The 25,921-nt window shown below is 36.7% G+C and overlaps 1 protein-coding gene across 2 annotated transcripts in view; it reads left to right on the top strand.

The window, feature by feature from the left end:
* The first annotated feature begins 487 nt into the window (after nucleotides 1-487).
* The window catches only part of LOC130929568 (xenotropic and polytropic retrovirus receptor 1 homolog), a 39,166-nt gene continuing 13,732 nt past the window's right edge, over nucleotides 488-25,921 (top strand). For both annotated transcript variants that reach the window (XR_009066920.1, XM_057856809.1), the window contains exons 1-14: nucleotides 488-838; nucleotides 6,713-6,764; nucleotides 6,884-6,985; nucleotides 7,067-7,290; nucleotides 8,821-8,970; nucleotides 15,156-15,239; nucleotides 15,346-15,427; nucleotides 18,859-18,948; nucleotides 19,041-19,138; nucleotides 19,421-19,600; nucleotides 22,188-22,353; nucleotides 22,425-22,619; nucleotides 23,167-23,333; nucleotides 23,413-23,552. Coding sequence is in view for 1 of the 2 variants with exons in the window: in XM_057856809.1 (XP_057712792.1) it covers nucleotides 770-838; nucleotides 6,713-6,764; nucleotides 6,884-6,985; nucleotides 7,067-7,290; nucleotides 8,821-8,970; nucleotides 15,156-15,239; nucleotides 15,346-15,427; nucleotides 18,859-18,948; nucleotides 19,041-19,138; nucleotides 19,421-19,600; nucleotides 22,188-22,353; nucleotides 22,425-22,619; nucleotides 23,167-23,333; nucleotides 23,413-23,552 (1,799 nt within the window). In the remaining variant the exon portion in view is untranslated. The remainder of the gene's footprint in view (nucleotides 839-6,712; nucleotides 6,765-6,883; nucleotides 6,986-7,066; nucleotides 7,291-8,820; nucleotides 8,971-15,155; nucleotides 15,240-15,345; nucleotides 15,428-18,858; nucleotides 18,949-19,040; nucleotides 19,139-19,420; nucleotides 19,601-22,187; nucleotides 22,354-22,424; nucleotides 22,620-23,166; nucleotides 23,334-23,412; nucleotides 23,553-25,921) is intronic.

Below are 25,921 nucleotides of genomic sequence, written 5' to 3' on the forward strand. Positions count from 1 at the left end.
CACTACTAAAATAATTAAATTAGCAATGTATAATTTTTCATTGTGCATGTAGTTTTTTATTTTAAATAAAAACATTAAATAGATGGAAAGTCTCATTTTAAAAAATGTGCATTATTTTGAAAATTGACCCTCGTGAGGATAAGTGGCTCAGAAAATGACTGAATGAATGTTTAATAATTTTTTGTGATTACCTTTGTGAAAAGTAATTTTTTTGTGCTATATCACGCGGGAGTAGCGGATATGAGCCAGTAGGGGGGGGCAATACATAATCCAATGAGCTACCAGCAGGAGGAGTTACAAATAAAATCTTGTGAATTTTAAGTTTTAATTTTAAAATTTCTATTATTTTGTTGTTGTTGTTGCGGTCATCAGCCGCACTCACACTCCATTTCAAAAGAGGGCGGTAATTCAACAATAATATTCAGCCAGACACCAAAAGAAGAAGACAAGGAGGAGTAAGAAGAAGAAGAAGAATACAACGGGAAAACGACGACGAAGAAGAAATCTGCCATAAAAGAGTCCGTCGCTAATGTATCGTTGTTTACTCGCAGTGTCCTGCGACATCTTCGCGCTAGGTTGAATATGTTCCTATTTTGGAAAGCACTGTCACTTTAAACAAAAAAATGGCCACATTCGGACTCAATAGCTACGTTACCGTGAAATCACAATAGGTGACTCGAAGTATACGTTGACAAATTGAGGTTAGCTATGATTCCTGCCTTCTCAGTCGGCCACTAGACGTCAACCCAAGGTGTCAAAAGATTTCAAAATGAAATTCACGGAGCATCTTTCCGCTCACATCACCCCGGAATGGAGAAAACAGTATATTCAGTACGAGGTAAGTCTCCGATTCGCATGCTAACCTAACGAAGACGTTTCAATTGGGTGCCTTCATAAACGGGGTTATTGGGGGGAAACTAGCTTACATCAGAATGCTAATTATCTCACATTGACCTACCACATACTGCAATGGAAAACGTTTAAGTGACAATTCGGTTTAGCTCAACTCATAGGCTGCCATTGACGGCATTAGACGTCCAATACATTTGAAGTGGGAGGGTGGCAAATGAATTGGACGTCTACTTGTGATGAACTCTTTTAAATTGAATTTCTACAATTGGTATTTGGTGCTCATTTAAATAGAAGGTGAATTGGACGGCTATTGTCGTCCATAGCAGTTAATTTCGTTGACTGCCATTGACGTAGCTAGGTGTCCAATTCATTTGAAGCAAGCGGGTTGGGTTCCACCCTCCCAATTCAGATGGATTGGACGTCTCCTAATGATAAACTTGTTCAAAGAGATGATTGGACGCCACGTGATTGGATGTTGTTCACTTTAATTTGTTTAAATAAATTAAATAAATAAACAAAAGATTTTTGGAAACTATGACAAGCCAATGTAGAAAATCTAATGATTAATGAAGTAAACATTAAAAAAATATATTTGTGGGGAAAATATGAACGATAAATACAGCAAACATTAAAACAAAAATGATAATTACTTTTATATTTTTTTATTACTCATTAAATATTAAATCACAATCATTAAATTATAATAAAAATAAAGTAAATACTGTATGGTAATGAGAAACTAAATAAAATATAAATGAATAATAATAAATAATCTTTCAACATTTAATGAGTAATAAAAAATTTAAAGGAGGAATTTATGAATTTTGTTTTAATGTTTGTTGTATTCATTGTTTATATTTTTCCCAAAAATATTTTTTAATGTTTACTTCATATTTAATTAAATTTTCTATCTAGGCTTGTTATAGTTTTCAAAAATCTTTATTATTTTTATTTTTTTTATTTTTTGTTATTTACTTGAACAAATGAAAATAAAAGACATTCAATTACGTGGCGTCCAATCATCCCTTTGAAAAATTCAATATTTTTAAGTAATTTTCTACACATTATTTACTTTATTATTATTATTTAATTTTAGGATTTCATCGTTTTTAGCCAACTTTTTTAGATTAAATTTTCTATAATCTACATATGTTTTTATATATACGATGTATTCCTCCAATGCTATATGTATATTTGAATGAACGAAAATTCATTCGCTGCCACCCTCCCGCTTCAAATGGATTGGACGTCTACTAGTGACAAAGTCGTTTAAAAGCATGAAAAAAAGCCACATGATTGGACATCTATCATCGTTGTTTTCTTTAGCTTTATCGGATTGTCAGCAGAATCGGCGTCATTGCTTGGTCTCTCATTGCTTTAGTTGAACCTCTTGGTCAATATGTGAGAATTGCTGACTAAGCACGTTTTTGCCAGTGGACGGTTAAGTGGTTCTCAAAAGTGCATACAAAGGGCAATTGCTCCTCGCAATTAATATTGCGACCTATTGTTTTTAAATACATTCAATTATGGCCTTTTGCCATGCATTTTAAAGCAGTTTCATTGATTTTTGTTTTTTTGGTCATGATTGCAGAAAATGCTGTACTAGGGGTGTGACAATATATTGAAAAGGTGGTATTAGGCATGTGTCTTTATGATACTCTGACGGTATGATAACCTTAAGCCAAAATATCATGGTATTGCAGTTACAGCTCTAAAATGTGTTACTTTGAGATATCTGAGTTATTAATTAATTGATAATTAAAATAGATGCCGTTCTTTAGGTGAGCCTAAACCCACAGCCACAGCTCAACATTATCACCATCTGAACAAAAATAATTGAATTATTTTCCATGTAAACAAAAGTGTGTATGACTCGTATCATGTTTACATTATGCACAAACTTTCTCAACACAGAGTTGCCAGAGAGAAAAATAACACCACCGCTAGACACACTAAAAATGCTGGAGTTAACTCTTGTTGCTGGTGGGAAATCTTCATGACAGTGTTTACTAACCATTAATTTTGTATTAATGCGAAATCATATTGGAAGTAGGGCAGCGCGATATGGCCTAAAGTACGTATCACGGTAAATTGAGCAGATTTACCTCGATAACGATAAATGACGATAAATTCGCCCAAGCGGACTGTTATATAATTTGAAAATCTGAATCAATGCATGAAATACAAATGAACTGTTTCTCGTTGATTTATTTACCAGCTTTCAATTTAACATATTTAACAGTTGTACATGCAGTCTAAACATTAAGTATAGAAAAATGTATTGTAAACCATAAGTATTCAAGTATCAACATTTATAACAGCTTGTATGACTTGAACAATATAAAACCATAGTACAACATTATACAAATCAATACGACGACTGTGAAAACGTCATTGTAACACAAATGACTTAGTTTGAATAAAACACTTCAGACAACTTATTGTTAATGGCTGCTGTGACATAATTAACTCAATATAAGTGTTTACTTCAACGTTTCACGTTTTTTTTTCCCACAGCATTTTTTAATACATGCAAGCAGACATGCACCCCCCCCCCCCACACACACACACACACACACACATTAAAGCTATATTGCTCTTATGCCAATGAAACATTTAAGATTTTAAGACTGCAGTAATGACACAGAATAAAGCAAGCACATACAGAAAAATAGCTGTGGCCATTAAACGGTCATATTATAGGCTTCACTGTTGGATTGTACTTTATGCTGAATGCTTTACCATCATAAAAGCTATCAAAGAAATCATACACACAGAGGGATACAAAATAACGCGACATACTAATTGCTAGATGCAGTCCGTGCCCAATCCACTCGTTAAGTTCAGCCGTTTCGACAAGGTTGGAGGCGCTATCCGACTAGGTATGTGCCGATATAAGATTTTGACGGTCCGATAACCTTAAGCAAAAATACCGCGGTTTCACGGTATTGCAGTCACTTATAGACTAAACCGACAGGCACAGCTCAAGTTGCTCAACATTAGAACAGAAACCCTAACCCTAATTCTCATAGCAAATCGCTCACACATAACTCCGTAAGCTGTAGCTCTAAACTTAATTACAAATGCATACACAAACGTATACTGTGTTAGCTGAAACAACTTACAACTTTATGTGGGCCAAACCAGAGCGCAGCTATGTAGGTCTGCAACGATTAATCGATTAGCTCGAGTATTCGATTAGAAAAAAAGATTCAAATTAAATTATGCTGCTTCGAGTATTCGTTTAATTAAAGTGGCGTTGTAACGGCTTATTTTGAAAGTGAATGTAGTTTTATTGATTTGGATGGCTACACTGCCCTCTAGACTGCCTCATTTCATATGGCGGAATCCAGCTGCTCTGTGTTAAAACCAACATACGTTTTTGTTTGAGCTAATGTTTTTTTTAATACATTCGTAATGTAGTTTATATGTATCTTTAGCCGTTTTTTTGTGGGAATATGTGTCCAAACCATTTGTTGAAAGCATTGTTTTTGTATACCGTTCGAGGGTCAGCTCAGGTATTTTAATTAGCATGTTCCTTATGCGATTACTCGATTATTCGGATTAACCACTTCTTCGATTAATCGACTACTAATATAATCGATACCTGCAGCCCTACAGCTATCCTTTATCCATGTCAGACGTCTGAGTCTGTTCCTGAGTCATACAAGACAACAGTCCAGCCAGACCCAATGCTGCCACCAGTGGGCAGTGTATCCTACATCGTTAAACAAAATACAGTGGTACCTCTACATACGATCACTTCGACACACGATCTTTTCGACATCCGACGTAAAATTTGAGCCGCCATTTGTTTCTACATCCGACGAGTTGCTCGAAATACGACGACATGACAGCACTGCAAACGAACCCACGGTGGATTTTCTTATGTGAGAAATCAACACAGTTTTCAAAAAAAGTTGATACAGTTGGAGAAACAAGGAAAAAAGTGATGCTTACCTTTGAAATGAAGATGCAAGTTATAGAAAAATATGAGCTTGGGGTGCGCTTCCCTGAACTGGCTCAACAATACAGCTCCATGGTCCTCTTATGACCACCGTTCGCCACTATTTATAAGTTAAAGTGACAATTATTATTGTGGTAACATTGCCAAGGAAATCGCCAGCTTTGTCACGTTTTTATCATTTATTTAAGAACTTATCCAACACAAAACGCTCATTGTCTTAAGCAGTTGACTGCTCTCAGGAAAACGAAAGTATTATCTCTACCGCACCGACCTATCTCACCTTCGCGGTGCGTTCAGGGACAGTAAAAAGTGTCCGCCATATTAGAATCCGATTCGTTACATTATTTTCAGGAATAATTATTAATTCTTCTTCTTATATTATTCTGAATTATTTATTTATAACTTATTTGTTTTTCTATGTTTAATTGCCATTTGTAACAGTGCCAGCAGTATTTATTAAGAATTTAGTGTATGTTTTTAGGCTTTGGAACGAATTAATGGAATTATAATGTATTCCTATGGGAAAATCCTGCTCGACATACGACCATTTCGACTTACAAACAAGGTCCTGGAACGAATTAAATTCGTATGTAGAGGTACCACTGTACAACACTTTTGGACTTTTTGGATACCGTAATTTCCCGAATATAAGGCGCACCCGCGTATAATGCGCACCCCAAATTTACTTGTAAAATCTAGGGAAAATTATTGTACCCGTTTATAACGTGCACCCTAATTTTAGCACCAATAAATAGAAGAATACAAGAAAACAGAGCTCATGTACAGATACAGAAATGTCATTTTACTGACTGGTGAAACTCAGCACAAGCATAGCACATTGGTAGTTCAAAACATTACCATAAACTGACAATATTTACGGTAATAATATGATTTGACTTCTCCAACTTACCAGAATCTAGGAGAAAACAAAACAGACGTGACTTTTCTTTTAAAGGCTGCTGTATAACCTGCCCATTTCATGATGATGAATCAATGTTTCTTCCATGGATTGATACGGTAAAATGAAAGTGAGAACGTAAGTCGGAAATCCGTGAGAGCTCATCGCTGTCGACACGACAGTAACAATAGGAACTATTGTTATTTGGGTTTGAGTTTCCCGAGGGACAGATATAGTTGACGGACACAGGAAGTCTGTGTGCTTACGTTTGTTATGGTCCGAGTAGCGGAGCTGCAATAAACGTTAACTCAAATGAGTTCAAGAAACTAAATTCTGTGCTTTACGAAGAGTGAAAAAAGCAGAATTTAACACAGACGAAATCATTGGGCCGATTAGAGTGAAGTAATACTGAAACAAAAGGTGACGTCACGTACCGTAATGGTCGGCAACGGATCGCCGCATACGTTTCTTCAACACAACGTGGCCGTGTCAATAAAAAAAGTCTGTTTATATATACGTATATATAATATGTATATATTTCTGTCTACATCCATGTACCCGTTTATAATGCGCACCATGATTTTACAAGTTGATTTTGGGGAAAAAAAGTGCGCGTTATATTCGGGAAATTACGGTAGTTATTTTGAGATTTATTGGTACTTAAAGGTTTAATTCCGACTATGCGGAATAGTTGGTTTACGTCGCCAGCGTCAGAACGTAACCCGGGTTCTACCTGTAAAGATTTATTTAACACTGTATTTCACACTTCAACAGCAGCAACAATATTAAAACATTTTAAACAAAAAATATTAGAGCAGCTGCTCCACAAAGCCTCGTACTCACGATGGCGATGTTCAAACGACATATCATGCAGGCATATTGACTACTACTACTATTACTGTCGTGATAAACTCTGAGTTTAAACTCGGAGTTTATCACTAATCTGTTTATATCAGTTTGTCTTCATAATGCATCATTGTTTTTTACAATTTCAGGCCTTCAAAGAGATGTTATATGCTGCCCAGGACCAGGCCCCATCCATTGATGGTACTCTCTCGATCTTGCTCTCACTCTCTCTCTGCCGCTCACTCAATAACTGCCATTGACTGCAATAGACGTCTACTTGGGATAAAATCACTGACAAATTGACCATTTTCTCGATGCAGTGACAGACGAGGACACCGTTAAACGTTACTACGCAAAGTTTGAAGAGAAGTTCTTCCAGACGTGTGAAAAGGAACTGGCCAAGATTAATACGTTTTATTCCGGTAATAAAATGCCTGTTTGTCTTAATTACCAAATTTTATTCTATGATTACATCATGCCTTTATTTTACTTCCGTCTTACAGAAAAGCTGGCTGAAGCTCAGCGAAGGTTCGCCACCTTACAGAACGAATTGCAGTCGTCGTTGGACGCTCAGAGGGAGATTGCCACGAATGGGGGGGGCCTGCGGAGGAGGAAAACTGTTTTTACGCTATCGCAGCAAGAACGATGCAAACACAGAAATATCAAAGATCTTCAGCTGGCCTTTTCTGAGTTCTACCTCAGCCTGATCCTTTTGCAGAACTACCAGGTCTCGAAACACAAAATTAAAGACGTAAAATAAGTAATGAGTGACGTATTTTCCGGACTATAAGTTACTTGTTTTTACTAGAGATGCACGATAATATCGGTCACCGATAATTATCGGCCGATAATGGCAATTATGACGTCACACAGATAATCCAGATAAAACGAAATTCAACCGATAATGCAATTCGATAATTATATACTTGATTTAGCCTCCAAATGTGCGCAATCAACAGTTTTGTCCAATTCTGCTAGTTTTAAGGAGGTTTTTTTGCAGTGTAGTGATGTGATATATGTTAGGAATGGCTTACTTTTAAAGGCATTTTTGTGCAACTTGGGTGTTTACTCTCTAAATAATTTTTGCCAAAAGCTTACCATTATACAACGTCATTGCAATTGTTTAGTTGTTGGAATTTACTACTTGTTCACATTTGATGTGGAAAAAAATAGCACAAAATTACATTTTTGCACAGTAACATTTGATCTTTGTATACTTTAAAATTTTACTTACATATTTGAATAGAATTATCGGCGTGACATAATCGGTTATCGGGTGGGTGGGGCAGGAAATTATCGGTTATGGGTATCGGTTGAAAAATGTATTATCGTGCATCACTGGTTTTTACACAGTGTTACCGCAAAATTTCCTGGCACGGCCAGACTGTTCTCCCTGTGTTTTTCAAACACTGAGAGAATAGTCTGGGACCCAGCCCATTAACGGCCTCTCAAGCAAGTACAAAATCAATCGACAAATCAGATTAGTTTATTTGCGTGACGTGTTCTTATCGAGCAATGTCACTCATCCGCGTTGGAAGTCGTCTCCACAACAACACAGATGGCGAACGGGAGAGCCGAGAATATGTTCCAATCCACGGTAAAATCAGTTTTAAATGACCAAAAACACATCGACACAAGTCATTGACAGCAGTCTGTCTCGCGCTAGCCATGTTGAATAAACTCCGCTCTCCTCGTATGTTTACTTCCACGCGCAAGTCCCTCGTCCCGACCGTCGCAGATTGGTCCACTCCGCTGTCTGTTTGCTGTGGCTTGCTCCGCCCTGGAAATTTTATCTGCTTAATGGTGGCCAGACTCAGTAGCTGGAACAGCGGTGAGTCTGGAGTACCAGGCTACAGCAACATACCAGTGCTCCTGTAAACAGTACAATGACATTTAATACATGTTTTTGGATAGTTATTTTGAGGTTTAGGGGTACTTCATCTGTGAATTTTGACTCATGTGGAAATTTTGGTTACGTCGCCTGCCTAGGAACGGAACTCGTTCGTAACACGGGTACTAGCTGTGTATCGATTCTTGGTGGTAGCATAGCTATAATCTTTTTGGCTACAAAATACCACGATACAGGTACATCACCTTTTCGATTCAGTTCATTATACGAAAAAAAAATCATGATACGAAAGCCACTCCAGAACGAATTCATTTCGTATTTTTCCATACGGCTAATTGAAATGTTTCAGTATTTGTGTGACGCTAAAAGTCTATTAACCTCTATTTTTCTCACTGTGTGTTGTTACAGAACCTGAATTTTACAGGTTTCCGAAAGATCTTAAAGAAGCATGATAAGATTTTGGATACATCGCGGGGCGCTTACTGGAGAGTTGCTCACGTGGAAGTGGCGCCGTTCTACACTTGCAAGAAAATTACACAGCTCATATCTGAAACTGAGGTAAACAAATTCATTCATTGATATACCAAGAGTATACAGTAAGTGTTAAAAAAATGACTGCAAATCCTTTTAATACTTTTTTTTTTTTTTAATGAATTACATACACGTACAAGTACATTGCACATTTTTTTTCTCCATGGCAAAACACGGAGAAAAGTTTTTCTTAAGTCACTGGTTACCATGGACGGCACTAAACGTCCAATCTATTTGAACTGGGATGGGTTGGTAGCGGTTTTAATTTTATCTTGTTTTTGTTAACATGACCAAATTGTCTATGGATTTTTTTTGTAGCTTTAACCCATTGAATCAATAATGGCAGCCAGACTAAACTTTGAGTAAGAAAATTCATTCTCAAATGCTACTGGAGGTATAAAAATGCAGTTTTAGTGTGAACATGTCATGCTATCAGCTGGAGTGATCTCTTGGCGCTTGTGGGAAACGTTCATAACAGCGTTTACTTAGCTTAAATTTTGTGTAAATTGACGGATGATGGTCACGTGAATATAAAATAATGCTGGAGGTCTTGCCTCCCCTGGCAAACACCCTCTGCAAGCATGTCTTGCATGTTGGCCATCCTCTAAGCCGCCGCCGTCTGTTTCTTTTCGGTAGCTGAAATACTCCCATACTAGCGACTAGGGGTGCAACGGTTCAGTTAGCCCACGGTTCGGTTTGAACCTCGGTTTCTGGATCACGGTTTCGGTTCGGTTTGCTTTTTTTCGCTTTTTTTAAACTGCCTTTATTTTGCTTTTAAGAAAATTAAATAAACACTTAAAATGTAAACATGTTCTGCTGTTAAAATGCCTCTTAGCTCTTTGGCTAGTTTAGTGACTGACTACTGAAATACACACACAATAGTAAAAAAGTTACTTGACAAAGTAACTGGTGTTACCGTTCATGTTTTTTTTTTTTCTTCTTTTTTTTTTTCAAAAAAACAACAACAACAACAACAAAAAACATAGTAACCTTTGCTATGTTTGGAGGTCATTTAATGTTCTGAATCAACCGTTAAAGTTGATAAAATTGCTCCCGTTTTTGCATTAGTTCCCTTCTGTCTACTTTTGACATGTGAAAATTTTAAAAACTATTTCATCATTTAAAGATAGACTCAAGTCAAGATTTTGCCGATTTGGGAGTATTTTAGATAAAAAGTTACTTAGGTTTACTAGGAAGGTTCACTACAACAGAGCCTTTGTGAGAACTTTACTGGTCTAAAATGGCGGCTGTTGACTAACGCTACCGAGTCTGTCATTTCGCATGTAGTTCTATATGCATGAGATATCTAGGCGTCGGTTGTAGGCTGTCGGCTACAGTCAGGAAATATTGGAGACACCTAGCCTAACCGTTTGCTACAGCGTCACAACCAACACTCTTCCCTCTCCGTGCCTCTGACTTTTCTTGCGTCATTCACCCAACGTATTAACGAACGGAGGAAAAAAAACGTAATGCACAAAAACGTACAGATTTTGAACGTAACGTACGGCATACACATTTAAAAATCAGTGCTCACTTGTACAAATTACGCCGAGACCGTACAACTTGACAGGTATGAATTATAGTGGACCTTCACAGTTAAGTAGTAGCTCTCTGTAGCACGGGACGTCCAACTATCAGTGGTCACGGCGAAACTATGTGCTTTAGCGAAGTCATCCTCGATGGCTTTGTGTGCCATTTCATAAGTGTCGGGGAATATGTTGTTGGAGAAATATGCCCGCGAGGGAGCAATGTAACGTGGGTCAAGCGTTGCAAAAAATTAACGAAGCCCGCCGTGTGTTAGTCCTGCTCTGAGAAAGTGATATCTGTGGGTGATGCCGGCTGAGGTGCCGGAGTCATAAGTGTTGCCGTTAGCATAGGGAACAAGCGCTGAGCGATGCTTGCAAATTTTTGTTTTTTTTTTTCCAATATTTTCTCTCCCTCCTATTTTCTCTCACTCCGCATTGTAGTCCACGGGGAAACCGAAATGTTGCCACACCGCAGATTTGAAAGAAGCCAGTTCTTCCTTAAAATTCGGTCTCTCCACTCCTCCGCTCGCCATAGCTTTTTGTTCTCTTTCTTGTTTCACTTTCACTTCGCTCGTAAATGAGAGAGGGCGTTACTCGGCTTCTATTACACAGCTTAACAGGGATCGGACATTTACTTGCGGCGGGGCGGGAATTTTTCCACAGCTGTGCTTCGCGTCGCACACAGAGCTCGACCAATTCATTCCACAAGCGTTCGGAATAAATGAATTGCAAACCCGAAGAGACGCGGTTCATAAAGGCGTATTGAACCGTACATGGCGAACCGTACGGTTCGGCTATGAACCGCAAACCATTGCACTCCTACTGGCGACCAGTGTTGTTAATAACGGCGTTACAATATAACGGCGTTACTAACGGCGTTATTTTTTTCAGTAATGAGTAATCTAATTAATTACTTTTCTCATCTTGGCAACGCCGTTACCGTTACTGAGGCGGGAAAGGCGTGCGTTACTATGCGTTACTAAGTTGGTTAAATAAAAAAAAGTCTGAGAGAAACGGACTCACGGGGACGAGAGCAGAGCAGGAGTGGGGAAGACGCCGTTGCAACCGCGATGCTAGACGGCTCCAATAATACCTGACTGCAGCCATAGCCGACAAACTACGCCCACATGACACGGTAGATATCATATTACAGAACTAGATGCATATGACAGACACTGCTGCATTGCCAACATGTTTTAAGGACTACATGCGTTTGTAAACAGCCGCCATCTTAAAGCAGTAGACCTCTCAGGAAGGCCCTGATGTAGAGATCCTTCCTAGCGAACCTAAGTAATTTTTTAAAATCTAAAATGCTCCTAAATCGGCAAAATCTTAACTTAAATCTATCTTTAAATGATGAAACAGTTTTAAAACTTACACATGTTTAAAGTAGACAGAAGGGAACTAATGCAATAACGGGAGAAATTTTAACAAACTTTAACGATTGATTCACAACTTTAAATGACTTCCACACATAGCAAAGGTTACTAGCTAGTACCCTTGTGTCTAGTTAAGTGGAGCGTAAAGAATTGGGCTTGGGCCAATTGTCCCCCAAACCCTTTAAGCTTCACATTGTGTGACCTGTTTTTTTTTTTTTTTTTTTTTTTTTGAGAAAAAAAAAAAATATCACTAGTTACTTTGCCAAGTAACTAATTACTCTTACATTCAGGTAACTGAGTTACTAACGCAATTACTTTTTGGGAGAAGTAATTTGTAACTGTAATTAATTACTTTTTTAAAGTAAAATTAACAACACTGCTGGCGACTGTCTTTTTTGATGGGTGCAAAAGCTCGGGTGTACTGTCACCGACAGACACAGGACAGAGCAACAACCGGAGGGGTGAGCGCTGCCGCTGCAAACCATGGACTTCTAGCTGCATTTTTGCGACATAAAAAAACAGCTAATACCGTACTAGGTATGGCGGAAAATTTTTGTGGTTTTGAAACCGTGACATTTTCATACCACAGTAAACCTTGAAACCGGTAACCGGCACATGCTACCCTGTATATTCATATAAAACTAGAAAAGCACGCCAAGACTTCTAAGAAGCCAAATTCAATGCATTGACACATTTCTGACCTCTGTGACCTTTGAGTCCTTTCTCATATCACCTAGTCAGCATATTTCAGTTAAGTGGGATAATGTGTTATCGCGAAATTCCTTTTCTGACCACTGTGACCTTTGACCAATGACCCCAAACTGTAATCGCTTCTTCCGTTTCATGTTAACAGTTTAATAATAGTGCCTTTATTGATTAATTTTGATTTATTGGTTTTATTTATTAGTTTTATTGAACACATCACTCGCTGCTTATCCTCCAAGTTCAAATGGATTGGATGTTTACTTGTGATGAACTCATTTAAATTCATAGCAGGAGGATGAAAAGATGCACGTGATTGGACATCCATTATTGTCAGTTGCACTAGTTGAGTTCATTTTCACAAATGTGTATTTTTTTTAAGCTGTGTCTTAAATTACTGAACTAAAAAGTCATTAGGAGTGAGCGTTCTTCTAAGTCACTACATTAATATATAATAGACTACCTTTGAATTACCGCAATTTCTTATTTTTGTGTGTGGTGGACTAACTGCTTTGCGCTAAGAATGATTTGACATGGCACAATTTTCTTCAGCATTTCACATGCGCACGATAATGGCTCTTGACGCCATATCATAATAAGTACGCCACCGTTCTACATTGTCTTCACAGTCAATTGTGGTTTCAATATAGTGCGTGAAAGTTAGCTGACATTCTTAGCGCAGCTGTAACAAAGTGTTCTGTATCAAAAGAACTGATGATAAAGTTTATAGATAACATGAATTCAGTGGCGTTGTTGAATGAGTTAAAGGCACTTGTTCCTGATGCGTTATTAACCCTTTAAAGGGTACTCATTTAACTCATGGATTGCGCTAGTTGTCTGGTCAATTTTGACTGGGAGGGCTGGATTCTGACCTTTGACCCTTTCTCTTGTGTGACGCACACTGCAAACTTAATAACGGATTAGCCTACTTATTGGGAAAATCAATTTCTAACCTCTGTGACCTTTGACCTTTGTTTTTTATATCATGTTATTACATTATAATATCACATTTTCACATGATGGTATCACATTTTTGCATTGTATCAAGTTTTACATAATAATTATCACGTTCTTACATTATAGTTGTCACTCTTACATAGTTGTCACATTTTTAAATGTATTACGATTTTACATAATTATCATGTTTTTACATGATACCACGTTTTTACATATGTTATTACATGATAATATCACATTTTCATATGATGGTATCATATTTTTACATTTTAAACATCACATTTTTACATGATCGTATCTTGTAAGAACGTGATATCGCGTTTTTACATTATATCAAGTTTTACATAATAATTATCACGTTCTTACATGATAGTCATCACTTTCCTACATACAAAAATGTGAGCATATGTATCACAATTTTACATAATTATCACGTTTCTACATGATATCACGTTTTTATATGATTATTATCACGTTTTTACATGATATCACATTATTACATGATGATATCACATTTTCACATGATGGTATCACATTTTTACATTTTAAACATCACATTTTTACATGATCGTATCTTGTAAGAATGTGATATCGCGTTTTTACATTATATCAAGTTTTACATAATTATCACGTTCTTACATGATAGTTATCACTTTCTTACATACAAAAATGTGACCATATGTATCACAATTCTACATAATTATCACGTTTCTACATGATATCACGTTTTTACATGATTATTATCACGTTTTTACATGATATCACATTATTACATGATAATATCACATTTTCACATGATGGTATCACATTTTTACATTTTAAACAGCACATTTTTACACAATAGTATCTTGTAAGAACGTGGTATCGCCTTTTTACATTATATCAAGTTTTACATAATAATTATCACGTTCTTATATTATAGTTATCACTTTCTTACATAATTGTCACATTTTTGTATGTATGATGTTTTTACATAACTATCACGTTTTTACATAACACGTTTTTACATGATTATTCTCACGTTTTTACATGATATCATGTTATTACATCATATCACATTTTTACATGATTAATATCATTTTTTACATGAAAATTATCATGTTTTTACATGATGGTATCACATTTTTACATGATTATCACATTTTTTTTTTTTTACATAATTATCACATTTTTACATAAGACATTTTTACCGCTATGAGATGATAAGTCACGTTTTTACACGATATGTTATTACATGATAATATTAAGTTATTACATGATGGTATCACATTTTTACATGATTAATATCCCATTTTGTACATGCTAATCATCAGTAGCACGCTTTTACATAAGTAATGTTTTTACATGATATGTTATTTTATGATAACACGTTTTTACATGATTACTATCACATTTTTCCGATAATTATCACATTTTTACATAAGACGTTTTTATATATCACGTTTTTACATAGCACGCTTTTACGTGATATCATGTTTTTACATGATACTAGCATGTCTTTTTTTTTTTCTTGACGTGGCAGCAATGATCTTCCATAACTTGCATTACAAAGGTTCAAATGAGTAATACTGTCCTCACTTTAGTGTTACTATTTACATTTGAAATTTCTGTCAGGTCTTTGGTAGAGAACCTTTTTGCTGTCTTTCAGGCATTGGTCACAACGGAGTTGGAAGGGGGTGACCGGCAAAAGGCAATGAAGAGACTGAGGGTTCCTCCTTTAGGAGCTGCACAGGTGAGACACCAGAGTATAAGCAGTCCATATACATCCAATTTTTAACTACTAACTATAGATTGTCAAAAATTCCTTCCTGTTCTTACAATATTCCAATATCTTCCAGCCGGCTCCTGCTTGGACTACTTTTAGAGTTGGACTTTACTGTGGAGTATTCCTTGTCTTAATGGTCACAGTTATTATTACAGGTATTACACACACTATTTGCAACTAACTGGATTAAAATATAATAAAATAAAATAAAATATAAAAAAATTAAAATACCTGAGCTTTGCCTCAAATAGTATGAAAAAAATAAAAATAAATGCGGCTCAAAGTACAACAAAAGAACAATTGGCTAACTTGAATTGCAAAACTCCACTAGCTAAAATGCTTTCAAATGCTAAGGTTTTTTTTTTTTTTTAACAAAGCTCTTAAAAAATCATTCAAACATTTATCCCCACAAAAAAAAAAATTCTAAACTGAATAACGAATGCCTAAAAAAAACATATTACCGCAAACAAAAACGTATGTTATGTTAGTTTTAACAGGGAGCAGCTGGATTCAGCCATGTTAGATTAGTTATGTCATATTCGATGTTGCCACTAGAAGGCAGTATATCTACCCACATCAATAAAACTAAATGCAAACACTTTCCAAACAAAACGTTGCAACTGCACTCTAATTAAACGAATCCTAGAAGCAGCTAAATTTGATTCGAAGCTTTTTTTTCGACTCGAATTACTCCAATTAATCGATTAATTGTTGCAGCACTACCAGAAGATCGTTATTGTTAGCCTTGTATCGCAAATCATATCGTGAGGTGCCCAGAGGTTCCAACCCCTAGAGTTTAGGGGTATGGTCTAGAGCTGCGGCTATTGATTATTTTAGTAGTCGATTAATTGATGAACTAGTTAGTTAGAATAATCGAGTAATCAGATAAGGAACATAAAAAACTAAAATACCTGAGCTGAACCTTAAACAGTATAAAAAAATTAAGCTTTTAAGTACAACAAAAGAACAATTGGATAACTTACATAGCAAAAGTCTGCTAGCTTAAATGCTACAAAATTTAAATGTTTTTAACAGCGCTCTTTACAAATGATTCAAGCACATATCCCCACAAAAAAAAACTATAAATTCCGAATGCATTAAAAAAAAAACAAGCTCAAACAAAAACTTCCCTTATGTTGGTCTTAACAGGGAGCAGCTGGATGCAGCCATGTGAAATGAGTCTTGTCATATTCACTGTTGCCACTAGAGGGCAGTGTATCCACCCAAATCAGTAAGACTTAATGCAAACTCTTTCAAAACAAAGCATTACAACTGATCGGGTCCGATCATGTCATTTTCAAAGTATCGGAATCGGCAAAAAAATATCGGACATGCCTTTTTTTTAATAATTTTTTTTTTTTTTTTAATTAAATCGTTTTCTAATTGTATTTAACGTTACAGGCATAATATGTTACACTCATCCAGAGTCTTTAGTTTAGGCTTAAGGTAGGGTTATCAAATTTATCCCGTTAACGGCGGTAATTAATTTTTTAAAAAATTTATCACGTTAAGATATTTAACGCAATTAACGAATGCACTGCACGACCCACTCACGCATTGTCGCGTTCAATCTGTAATGGCGCCGTTTTACCTATATATAGAGCTAAAAGGCAGCGTAAAATGAGTAGAGTGAATTTTGGCAGCCTTTGGAGCCTTTTTTTAATTGGCTAAAACCTTACAATCCCTCTCCATACGATTAGAAATATCGTGGGAAGCAATGTGGGAAAGACAGGTAGTAATTAATCTTTTTCTTAACACCCTATGTTATTTCCCAACGCAGAGAAGATATATCAATTGGTACCACTACGCACAGTCATTGTTGCACTTCCCATCATGCATTTTGGCAGAACAGTTAAATGGCTACAGTATCATTTACTGAAAGCTCAACAAATACACTAGATGGCAATATTTAGTCACAATATACCAGTGCTTCTCAATTATTTTCTGTTACGCCCCCCCCAACTCTCTGCCGCCACTGTAAATAGTATCATTTGTCTATAATACTATTATAAGTACGCCTCTGCCTAACATTGTGTCCTTTTTTTCTGTTAAAGAAAAAAAGTAACATAGATCAACTTATAATAAAGTATAACTTTATTAACATTGTTTTATTTGTAACAGAAAAGATTAAACTAAATTAATCAATTTGCCTGAATTAAAAAAAAAAGTCACATCAAACTGTAAAAATACACTCAAGGTATATTTTTGACCATTTGATACTGAAAAATAAAATGTAATAAAATCAGTAAATAATAACAAATTCAAATTAATTAGAAACATTCACTCTTGAGGACAATATGCCAAAAAATTTGACCGAAAAAACAAAACTGAATAGAAGGGGGAAAAAAAAGTGTCTTTGGACAGAAGGACAGTTTTTATTTTCATTGCTCACAGTATCACCACAGTGCTCACTGGTTTACTGATATAACACTGACAAAGCGGGACGATTGTGACAATTGGAAATATTCGGCACGTTTTCGCTGAAAAACAATCAATAGGCTTATCGATGAGATTGAGGTCTAATGTCTTTAAGTGGCGTCTTAATTGATTTGGCTCCAGACTGTCTGCTATAATCATTTTTTAGACACAGTAAACAGTGGCCTTTCCTCATCTCCCACTGTATTAAAAGTCAAAGGCAAACGGCCCGAAAAAAGCGCATTCTCGGCGGCCGAGGGAGAACCGTAGGTGAGGGCGGTCATCGTGACGATCCCAAACCGAAAACAGCACTTCTCGGGCGGACACGAGAGAACCGGAGAAGACAGTGGGTCGCTGTGTGAATCCGACCAGAAAACGGCTTTCGAATGGCGCACCGCTGCGCTCTTCATATCACTTTTTTGTGTGCTCTTGCTTAGTTCAAAAAACTGCGCGCACTCTGAAAATGTGAGCGCCACTGCCACCCACTGAGAGGATGTGCAAGTACACTTTATTCTAGTATGGCAAAAAAAAAAAAAAAAAAAAAAAAAAAAAAAAAAAAAACATGTTCCTCGAGGTCACATGCACCCCCCCCGGCATTGCTCTGCGCCCCCCTGGGGGGGCGCGCCCCACTATTTGAGAAGTACTGCAATATACAAAGTGACATTTATCCTTTAAGAATTACAAGTCTTTCTATCCGTGGATCCCTCTCACAGAAAGAATTTTAATAATGTAATTGCCATCTTGAGGATTTATTGTCATAATAAACAAATACAGTACTTATGTACTGTATGTTGAATGTATATATTTGTCCGACTTTTATTCATTTTTTTCTTAATGCATTGCCAAAATTTATATGAAATTATCGGGAATGATTGGAATTGAATCGGGAGCAAAAAAAGCAATCGGATCGGGAAGTATCGGGATCGGCAGATACTCAAACTAAAACGATCGGGATCGGATCGGGAGCAAAAAAACATGATCGGAACAACCCTAATTACAACGGCACTTTAATTAAACGAATACTCAAAGCAGCTAAATTGAATTAAAATCTTTTTTCTAATCGAATTACTCAAGTTAATCGATTAATCGTTGCTGCACTATAATCGTCCCTTCCCTACTTTCTACCCAAGCTAACTTTCAATCCATTCACCATTTTTTTTTTTCCCCCCAGGAGCCGTCATGTTTCCTATCGCTGACGTTTGGCCAATGATCAGGATCTATAGGGGAGGCTTCCTGTTAATAGAATTCCTCTTCCTCTTAGGTACACACACGTCATTGCTGGTGAAAACGTCATAAGCGTCATGTTGTCAAGTCGTCTCACATGTCTTTTTTACTTTTTGAATGACGTTTTAGGGATTAATACCTACGGATGGAGGCAAGCAGGAGTCAACCATGTGCTTATATTTGAACTCAATCCCAGAAATAATCTCTCCCATCAACATCTGTTTGAGGTTTGAATAAACACTTACTTGGTTTTATTGGAGATTTTTTGTTTTGTTTTGTGAAAGCTGATTGAGTTGAAAATATGGATTTAAATTGTTAAAGTACTCCAAGTGCCACTCATCTAATATTTCATTGCTAGCCATTGACCACCATAGACGTCCAATCCGGTTGAAGTGGGAGCATCCCTAACACTTCAACCGGATTGGACGTCTACTAGGGAGAAACTCATTTTGATTCACATGAAATCTTTCATGTTGTATCCACGGCTGATTTGATCTTTATGTCAACAGATTGCCGGACTTTTGGGGGTGCTATGGTGCGTCAGCCTGCTCTCATGTCTATTTAGCGACAGCATTCCAGTTCCCATGCAAGCTAATCCTTTGGCTCTTTACGGATTCTTCATCGTCTTCCTCATCAACCCATTCAAGACCTGCTATTACAAGTCACGCTTCTGGCTTCTCAAACTTCTGGTAACTTGACTCAAACTATACAAAGTGCGATTTTATGGAGGTAGATTTGTGTCTTTATTATTCAATCCAAAAAAAAGTTGCTTCAATCAAATAAAAAGTTGCTTCAATCAAAATATATATTTTCAATCGAAGAAAACGTCTCTTCAATCAAAAAAAATGTGTTTGAATGCAAAAATTAATTTGAAACTGAAAAAAATATATTTGAAAACTATTTTTCTTTGATTGAAATTTTTTTTTTTTTGATTTAAGTCAAGTTTTTTTTGATTGAAACACCATTTTTGATTGAAGTCATGTCATTTTGCGTTTGGACCACATTTTAGCTAGGACATTTGTGTCTTTATTATTCAATCAAAAATTAAGTCGCTTCAAACAAAAAATATATATATTTTCAAAAGAAAATCACTTCAATCAAAAATTTTAAAAATATTCAATGAAGCAGGATTGAAGCAGGATTGCTTCAATCAAAGAAAACGGTTTGAATGAAAAATAAAGTGTTCAAATGCGAATTTCTGAGTCTCAAATATTTTTTCACATTCAAACCTTTTTTTCTACGATTGAATATTTTTAAAATTTTCGATTGAAGTGATTTTCTTTTGAAAATATATATATTTTTTGTTTGAAGCAACTTAATTTTTGATTGAATAATAAAGACACAAATGTCCTAGCCAAAATGTGGTCCAAACGCAAAATGACATGACTTCAATCAAAAATGGTGTTTCAATAAAAAAAAAAAAACTCAAATCAAAAAAAAAATTTTCAATCAAAGAAAAATAGTTTTCAAATATATTTTTTTCAGTTTCAAATTTATTTTTGCATTCATACATTTTTTTTTGACTGAAGAGACGTTTTCTTCGATTGAAAATATATATTTTGATTGAAGCAACTTTTTATTTGATTGAAGCAACTTTTTATTTGATTGAATAAGAAAGACACAAATCTACCTCCATACGATTTCACATAGGGCTGGGCGATTTTAAGATCCAGATCATCGATCAGAAAACACAGATCTCGAAACAGACTAGGGCTGCAGCTATCGAATATTTTAGTAATCGAGTAATCGACTGAAAATTCTATGGATTAATCGAATAATCGCATAAAACATTTTTTTTTATAGGTAAAGAGCAATTATGAATATACATGAGGAAAAAAGACATTTAATCCAATATCGAACCATTTTCAGTCAATCAATGTCTTTATTTTCGATGTACATTGTTGAAAACAGCCAACAATTGCATCTCAGATGTGACTAGAAAAAAAAAATTCACTGCTTTCACTCAAAAAACTTCTAGCTCTTATTTAAAAAAAAAACATATTTCTTACCTAAAAATGTAATTACGCTTGATAACACACATCACTTGAAAGCTATGTGTTTTTCCCACGTGTTTCAATATAATTTCCATTTGTGTCAAGCTATTTTTAAGTTCTAGTTAAGTTTTAAGTTAGTCTAAACTGTAAGGACTGATAGGATTTTGAGTTTTTGCAGTGTTCAAAATAAATGTACGACACCTGCTGTATTGGAACACATTGGGGACCAGTGCTACTTGGTGTTTTATTCAGCAATGACTACTGAGCCAAAAATGACAGTTAGCTTTATTATGTTTTAATTTTACACCCTCATAACTTTACAGCGCTGTGTTTTTACAGATGATATAAAACCTGTATGTAAGACACGTTAGCCACGCATCGACAGTGGTCATAATCAATAGAAACCTAGCCCTCCGAAGAGCTAACGTTACGTGACCGAGTGACAGTAACGTTGTATTTATTAGTGATGAGAAATGTACTGCTTAAAGATGGCGGCTGTTTACTAACGCTGCCCAGACGCGGCAGAGTCTGTCATTTCGCATCTAGTCCTAAATGCATGCGATATCTATGAGATGCATCGGACACTACCTGCTACCAAACTAGCCTCATGCGGGCGTAGTTTTTAGCAACGTCGGCGTAGTTTGTAGCGGCTATCGGCTGCAGTAAGTTTTTTTTTTTTTTTTTAGCTTCTTCCTCGACGCACATGACGTCAGCATGTTGTCCCGCATTAAAAGTAGTCCGGGCAAAACGTGATGCTTAGAGCTGGCAAAATTAAACAATTCCTCGAGGTGAATAAAGTTACTCGGATCAGTTTTTAAACTAGAGTTACTGGACTTGCTTGAGTATTCGTTTCAGCTCTAAAACAGACATTTAGAAATTGATACATACCACAAAAAGAGTAAGAATTGTTTTGACTCCTGTTAAAAAGGTGAAGTCACAGTGTTTCCGTTTACATTTTTTTTTGCACCAGTTAATGCCAGCAGCATTTGACCTCATTTTTTTGTGATTTATTATTGGTATTTATATTATTTATTTATGCGTTAATAAAGGATTTAGGTGTTCCAAAATGTTTTTTGTGAATTAATAAGCTTCAACAAAAAATTCATTATTAAATTAGTAAACAAAAAAATATTAGATTAGCCGAGTAATCGTAAAAATAGTCGGCTGACTAATCGGGAGGAAATTAGTCGTTTGGGACAGCTCTAATATAAACTAGATTTCCCGAGTATAACCCGCAATTCAAAAATCTCTTCTGTTTTTTGTTTTTTTTTGTCCTTCACAGTTTCGCGTAATGACAGCGCCATTCCATCGCGTTGGCTTTGCAGACTTCTGGTTGGCCGATCAGTTGAACTCTTTGGGAATTGTTCTGTTAGATGTGGAGTACATGATCTGTTTTTACAGTTTTGAACTTGACTGGAAAAAACACGATGGACTCATCAGCAGCGAAGGTAAGTCTTATTTTCTTAAACGTAATCAATAAAATCCTCTTCTAACCGGATTCCAATGTCGTCCTACTCAGGTAACGATGTGTGTAATACCTACTCCTATGGCGTCCGCGCAGTGATTCACTGTCTTCCTGCTTGGTTCAGATTCATCCAGTGTCTGCGTCGTTACCGGGACACGAAAAGGGCCTTCCCTCACCTGGCTAACGCTGGGAAATACTCCACTACGTTCTTTGTAGTAACTTTCGCTGCTCTCTACAGCACACATAAAGGTACACAAAAGGTTTTTAAAGGGAATGAAATAGATCCTGCTTAACAGTGCAAAGGAGTCAGCGGTGTTCACGCCTATAAATGGTCGGAAAACGCACCTCGCGCTGGTGTAGATTTGCCAAGTGGATAAAAATAGGGAACATTGACAAAAGTTTATATCAGTATTTGAGTCCAATGGAGTAGTGTCCGATCGTCCTTCGGGTAGGAGCTAATGAACGAAGGTCATGAGTTGACGTACAGACTATTTTAGCGGAAAATTTGGCTAGCAACCTGTTGTTTCCGCTTTTTTTGATTGTTTGTTTTTCATTGATTCTTGCCGGAAGCTTAATGATAACCTCTGGGATACAAAGTATTGCGATATATTACCATTTCGATATATTGTCACACCCCCAAAAACAACAACTTGAGCACCGACTTGATGATGAGTGCTTTTCTATGCAGAATATAACTTGACTCACTGAATGTGGAGGCCTCCTTTTTTGTAAAACGGAAAGGAATACACGCTTTCTATCAATCTGGCTACTTTTGTCGTCTTACCTCCTTCCTCAGCTCAATCGTACGAAGATGCCAAGATCTTCCTGTACTTGCATGTCACATGTTTGGTGGTCAGCTCTTGTTACACGCTAGTCTGGGATTTAAAGATGGACTGGGGCCTTTTTGACCGCAATGCTGGAGAAAATACATTTTTGAGGGAGGAGATAGTCTACCCACACAAGGTATTTACATGTCATTTCTCTTTGATCCTTTTTGCCTGCCGTTTTGTGACGCAACGATTTATACTGTGCTATTCTTTAGGCCTATTACTACAGTGCCATAGTGGAGGATGTGCTGTTGAGATTTTCCTGGATTCTAACAGTCACCCTCAGCACGTTCACCGTTGTTCCCGGAATCTCGGACATACTGGCGACCGCGCTGGCCCCAATGGAGGTCTTTAGGTATGCAATCCTTTTATATCGTGGCGTGATTAGTTTTGTGCTATATGGAAACGGTCTCTTATCACTAAGCCTGTCGCGATATACAATAAGTCAATTTAGCGCACGTGAAATAAAAATTAAGGCGATTATTTTCCCGGCTGCGATTTATCAACGCATGCGTGCATTTGTGTTTATGAGACTCCAGTTCCTTTCACAAATGTTGATTGGTCATCGACGCACCGTACACTTAAAAGTTCAGACACACAAAATAAGGAAACACATTTATATAAACTCATTTGCTCTCAAAAATGTATGAAAACGTTCTATTTGTAATTGTTTTAGTGTCCAAAAAACGTGTTTATTAGGGCTGTCAAAATTATTGCGTTAATGGGCGGTAATTAATTTTTTAAATTAATCACGTTAAAATATTTGACGCAATTAACGCACACGCCCCGTTCAAACAGATTAAAATGACAGCACAGTGTAACGTCAGTTTATTGTTTTTTGGTGTTTGGCGCCCTCTGCTGGTGGTTACACCATGAGTGAGCATGGTGTAATTATTGACATCAACAATGGCGAGCTACAAGTTCATTTTTGATTGAAAATTTTACAAATTTTAATCAAATGAAAACATTAAGAGGGGTTTTAATATAAAATTTCTTTTATCTTATAAGAACTACAAGTCTTTGTATCCATGGATCGCTTTAAGAGAATGTTAATAATGTTAATGCCATCTTGTTGACTTATTGTTATAATAAACAAATACAGTATTTATGTACCGTATGTTGAATGTACAGTGCCTTGCAAAAGTATTCGGCCCCCTTGAACCTTGCAACCTTTCGCCACATTTCAGGCTTCAAAGATAAAGATATAAAATTTTAATTTTTTGTCAAGAATCAACAACAAGTGGGACACAATCGTGAAGTGGAACAAAATTTATTGGATAATTTAAACTTTTTTAACAAATAAAAAACTGAAAACTGGGGCGTGCAATATTATTCGGCCCCCTTGCGTTAATACTTTGTAGCGCCACCTTTTGCTCCAATTACAGTTGCAAGTCGCTTGGGGTATGTTTCTATCAGTTTTGCACATCGAGAGACTGACATTCTTGCCCATTCTTCCTTGCAAAACAGCTCCAGCTCAGTGAGGTTGGATGGAGAGTGTTTGTGAACAGCAGTCTTCAGCTCTTTCCACAGATTCTCCATTGGATTCAGGTCTGGACTTTGACTTGGCCATTCTAACATCTGGATACGTTTATTTTTGAACCATTCCATTGTAGATTTGGCTTTATGTTTTGGATCATTGTCCTGTTGGAAGATAAATCTCCGTCCCAGTCTCAGGTCTTGTGCAGATACAAACAGGTTTTCTTCCAGAATGTTCCTGTATTTGGCTGCATGCAATTTTAACCATCTTCCCTGTCCCTGCTGAAGAAAAGGAGGCCCAAACCATGATGCTGCCACCACCATGTTTGACAGTGGGGATGGTGTGTTCAGGGTGATGAGCTGTGTTGCTTTTACGCCAAACATATCGTTTTGCATTGTGGCCAAAAAGTTCAATTTTGGTTTCATCTGACCACAGCACCTTCTTCCACATGTTTGGTGTGTCTCCCAGGTGGCTTGTGGCAAACTTTAAACGAGACTTTTTATGGATATCTTTGAGAAATGGCTTTCTTCTTGCCACTCTTCCATAAAGGCCAGATTTGTGCAGTGTGCGACTGATTGTTGTCCTATGGACAGACTCTCCCACCTCAGCTGTAGATCTCTGCAGTTCATCCAGAGTGATCATGGGCCTCTTGGCTGCATCTCTGATCAGTTTTCTCCTTGTTTGAGAAGAAAGTTTGGAAGGACGGCCGGGTCTTGGTAGATTTGCAGTGGTCTGATGCTCCTTCCATTTCAATATGATGGCTTGCACAGTGCTCCTTGAGATGTTTAAAGCTTGGGAAATCTTTTTGTATCCAAATCCGGCTTTAAACTTCTCCACAACAGTACCTCGGACCTGCCTGGTGTGTTCCTTGGTTTTCATAATGCTCTCTGCACTTTAAACAGAACCCTGAGACTATCACAGAGCAGGTGCATTTATATGGAGACTTGATTACACACAGGTGGATTCTATTTATCATCATCGGTCATTTAGGACAACATTGGATCATTCAGAGATCCTCACTGAACTTCTGGAGTGAGTTTTCTGCACTGAAAGTAAAGGGGCCGAATAATATTGCACGCCCCACTTTTCAGTTTTGTATTTGTTAAAAAAGTTTAAATTATCCAATAAATGTTGTTCCACTTCACGATTGTGTCCCACTTGTTGTTGATTCTTGACAAAAAAATTTAATTTTATATCTTTATGTTTGAAGCCTGAAATGTGGCGAAAGGTTGCAAGATTCAAGGGGG

The sequence above is a fragment of the Corythoichthys intestinalis genome, chromosome 14 (assembly GCF_030265065.1).
Source record: "Corythoichthys intestinalis isolate RoL2023-P3 chromosome 14, ASM3026506v1, whole genome shotgun sequence".
Taxonomy (NCBI): Eukaryota; Metazoa; Chordata; class Actinopteri; order Syngnathiformes; family Syngnathidae; genus Corythoichthys; species Corythoichthys intestinalis.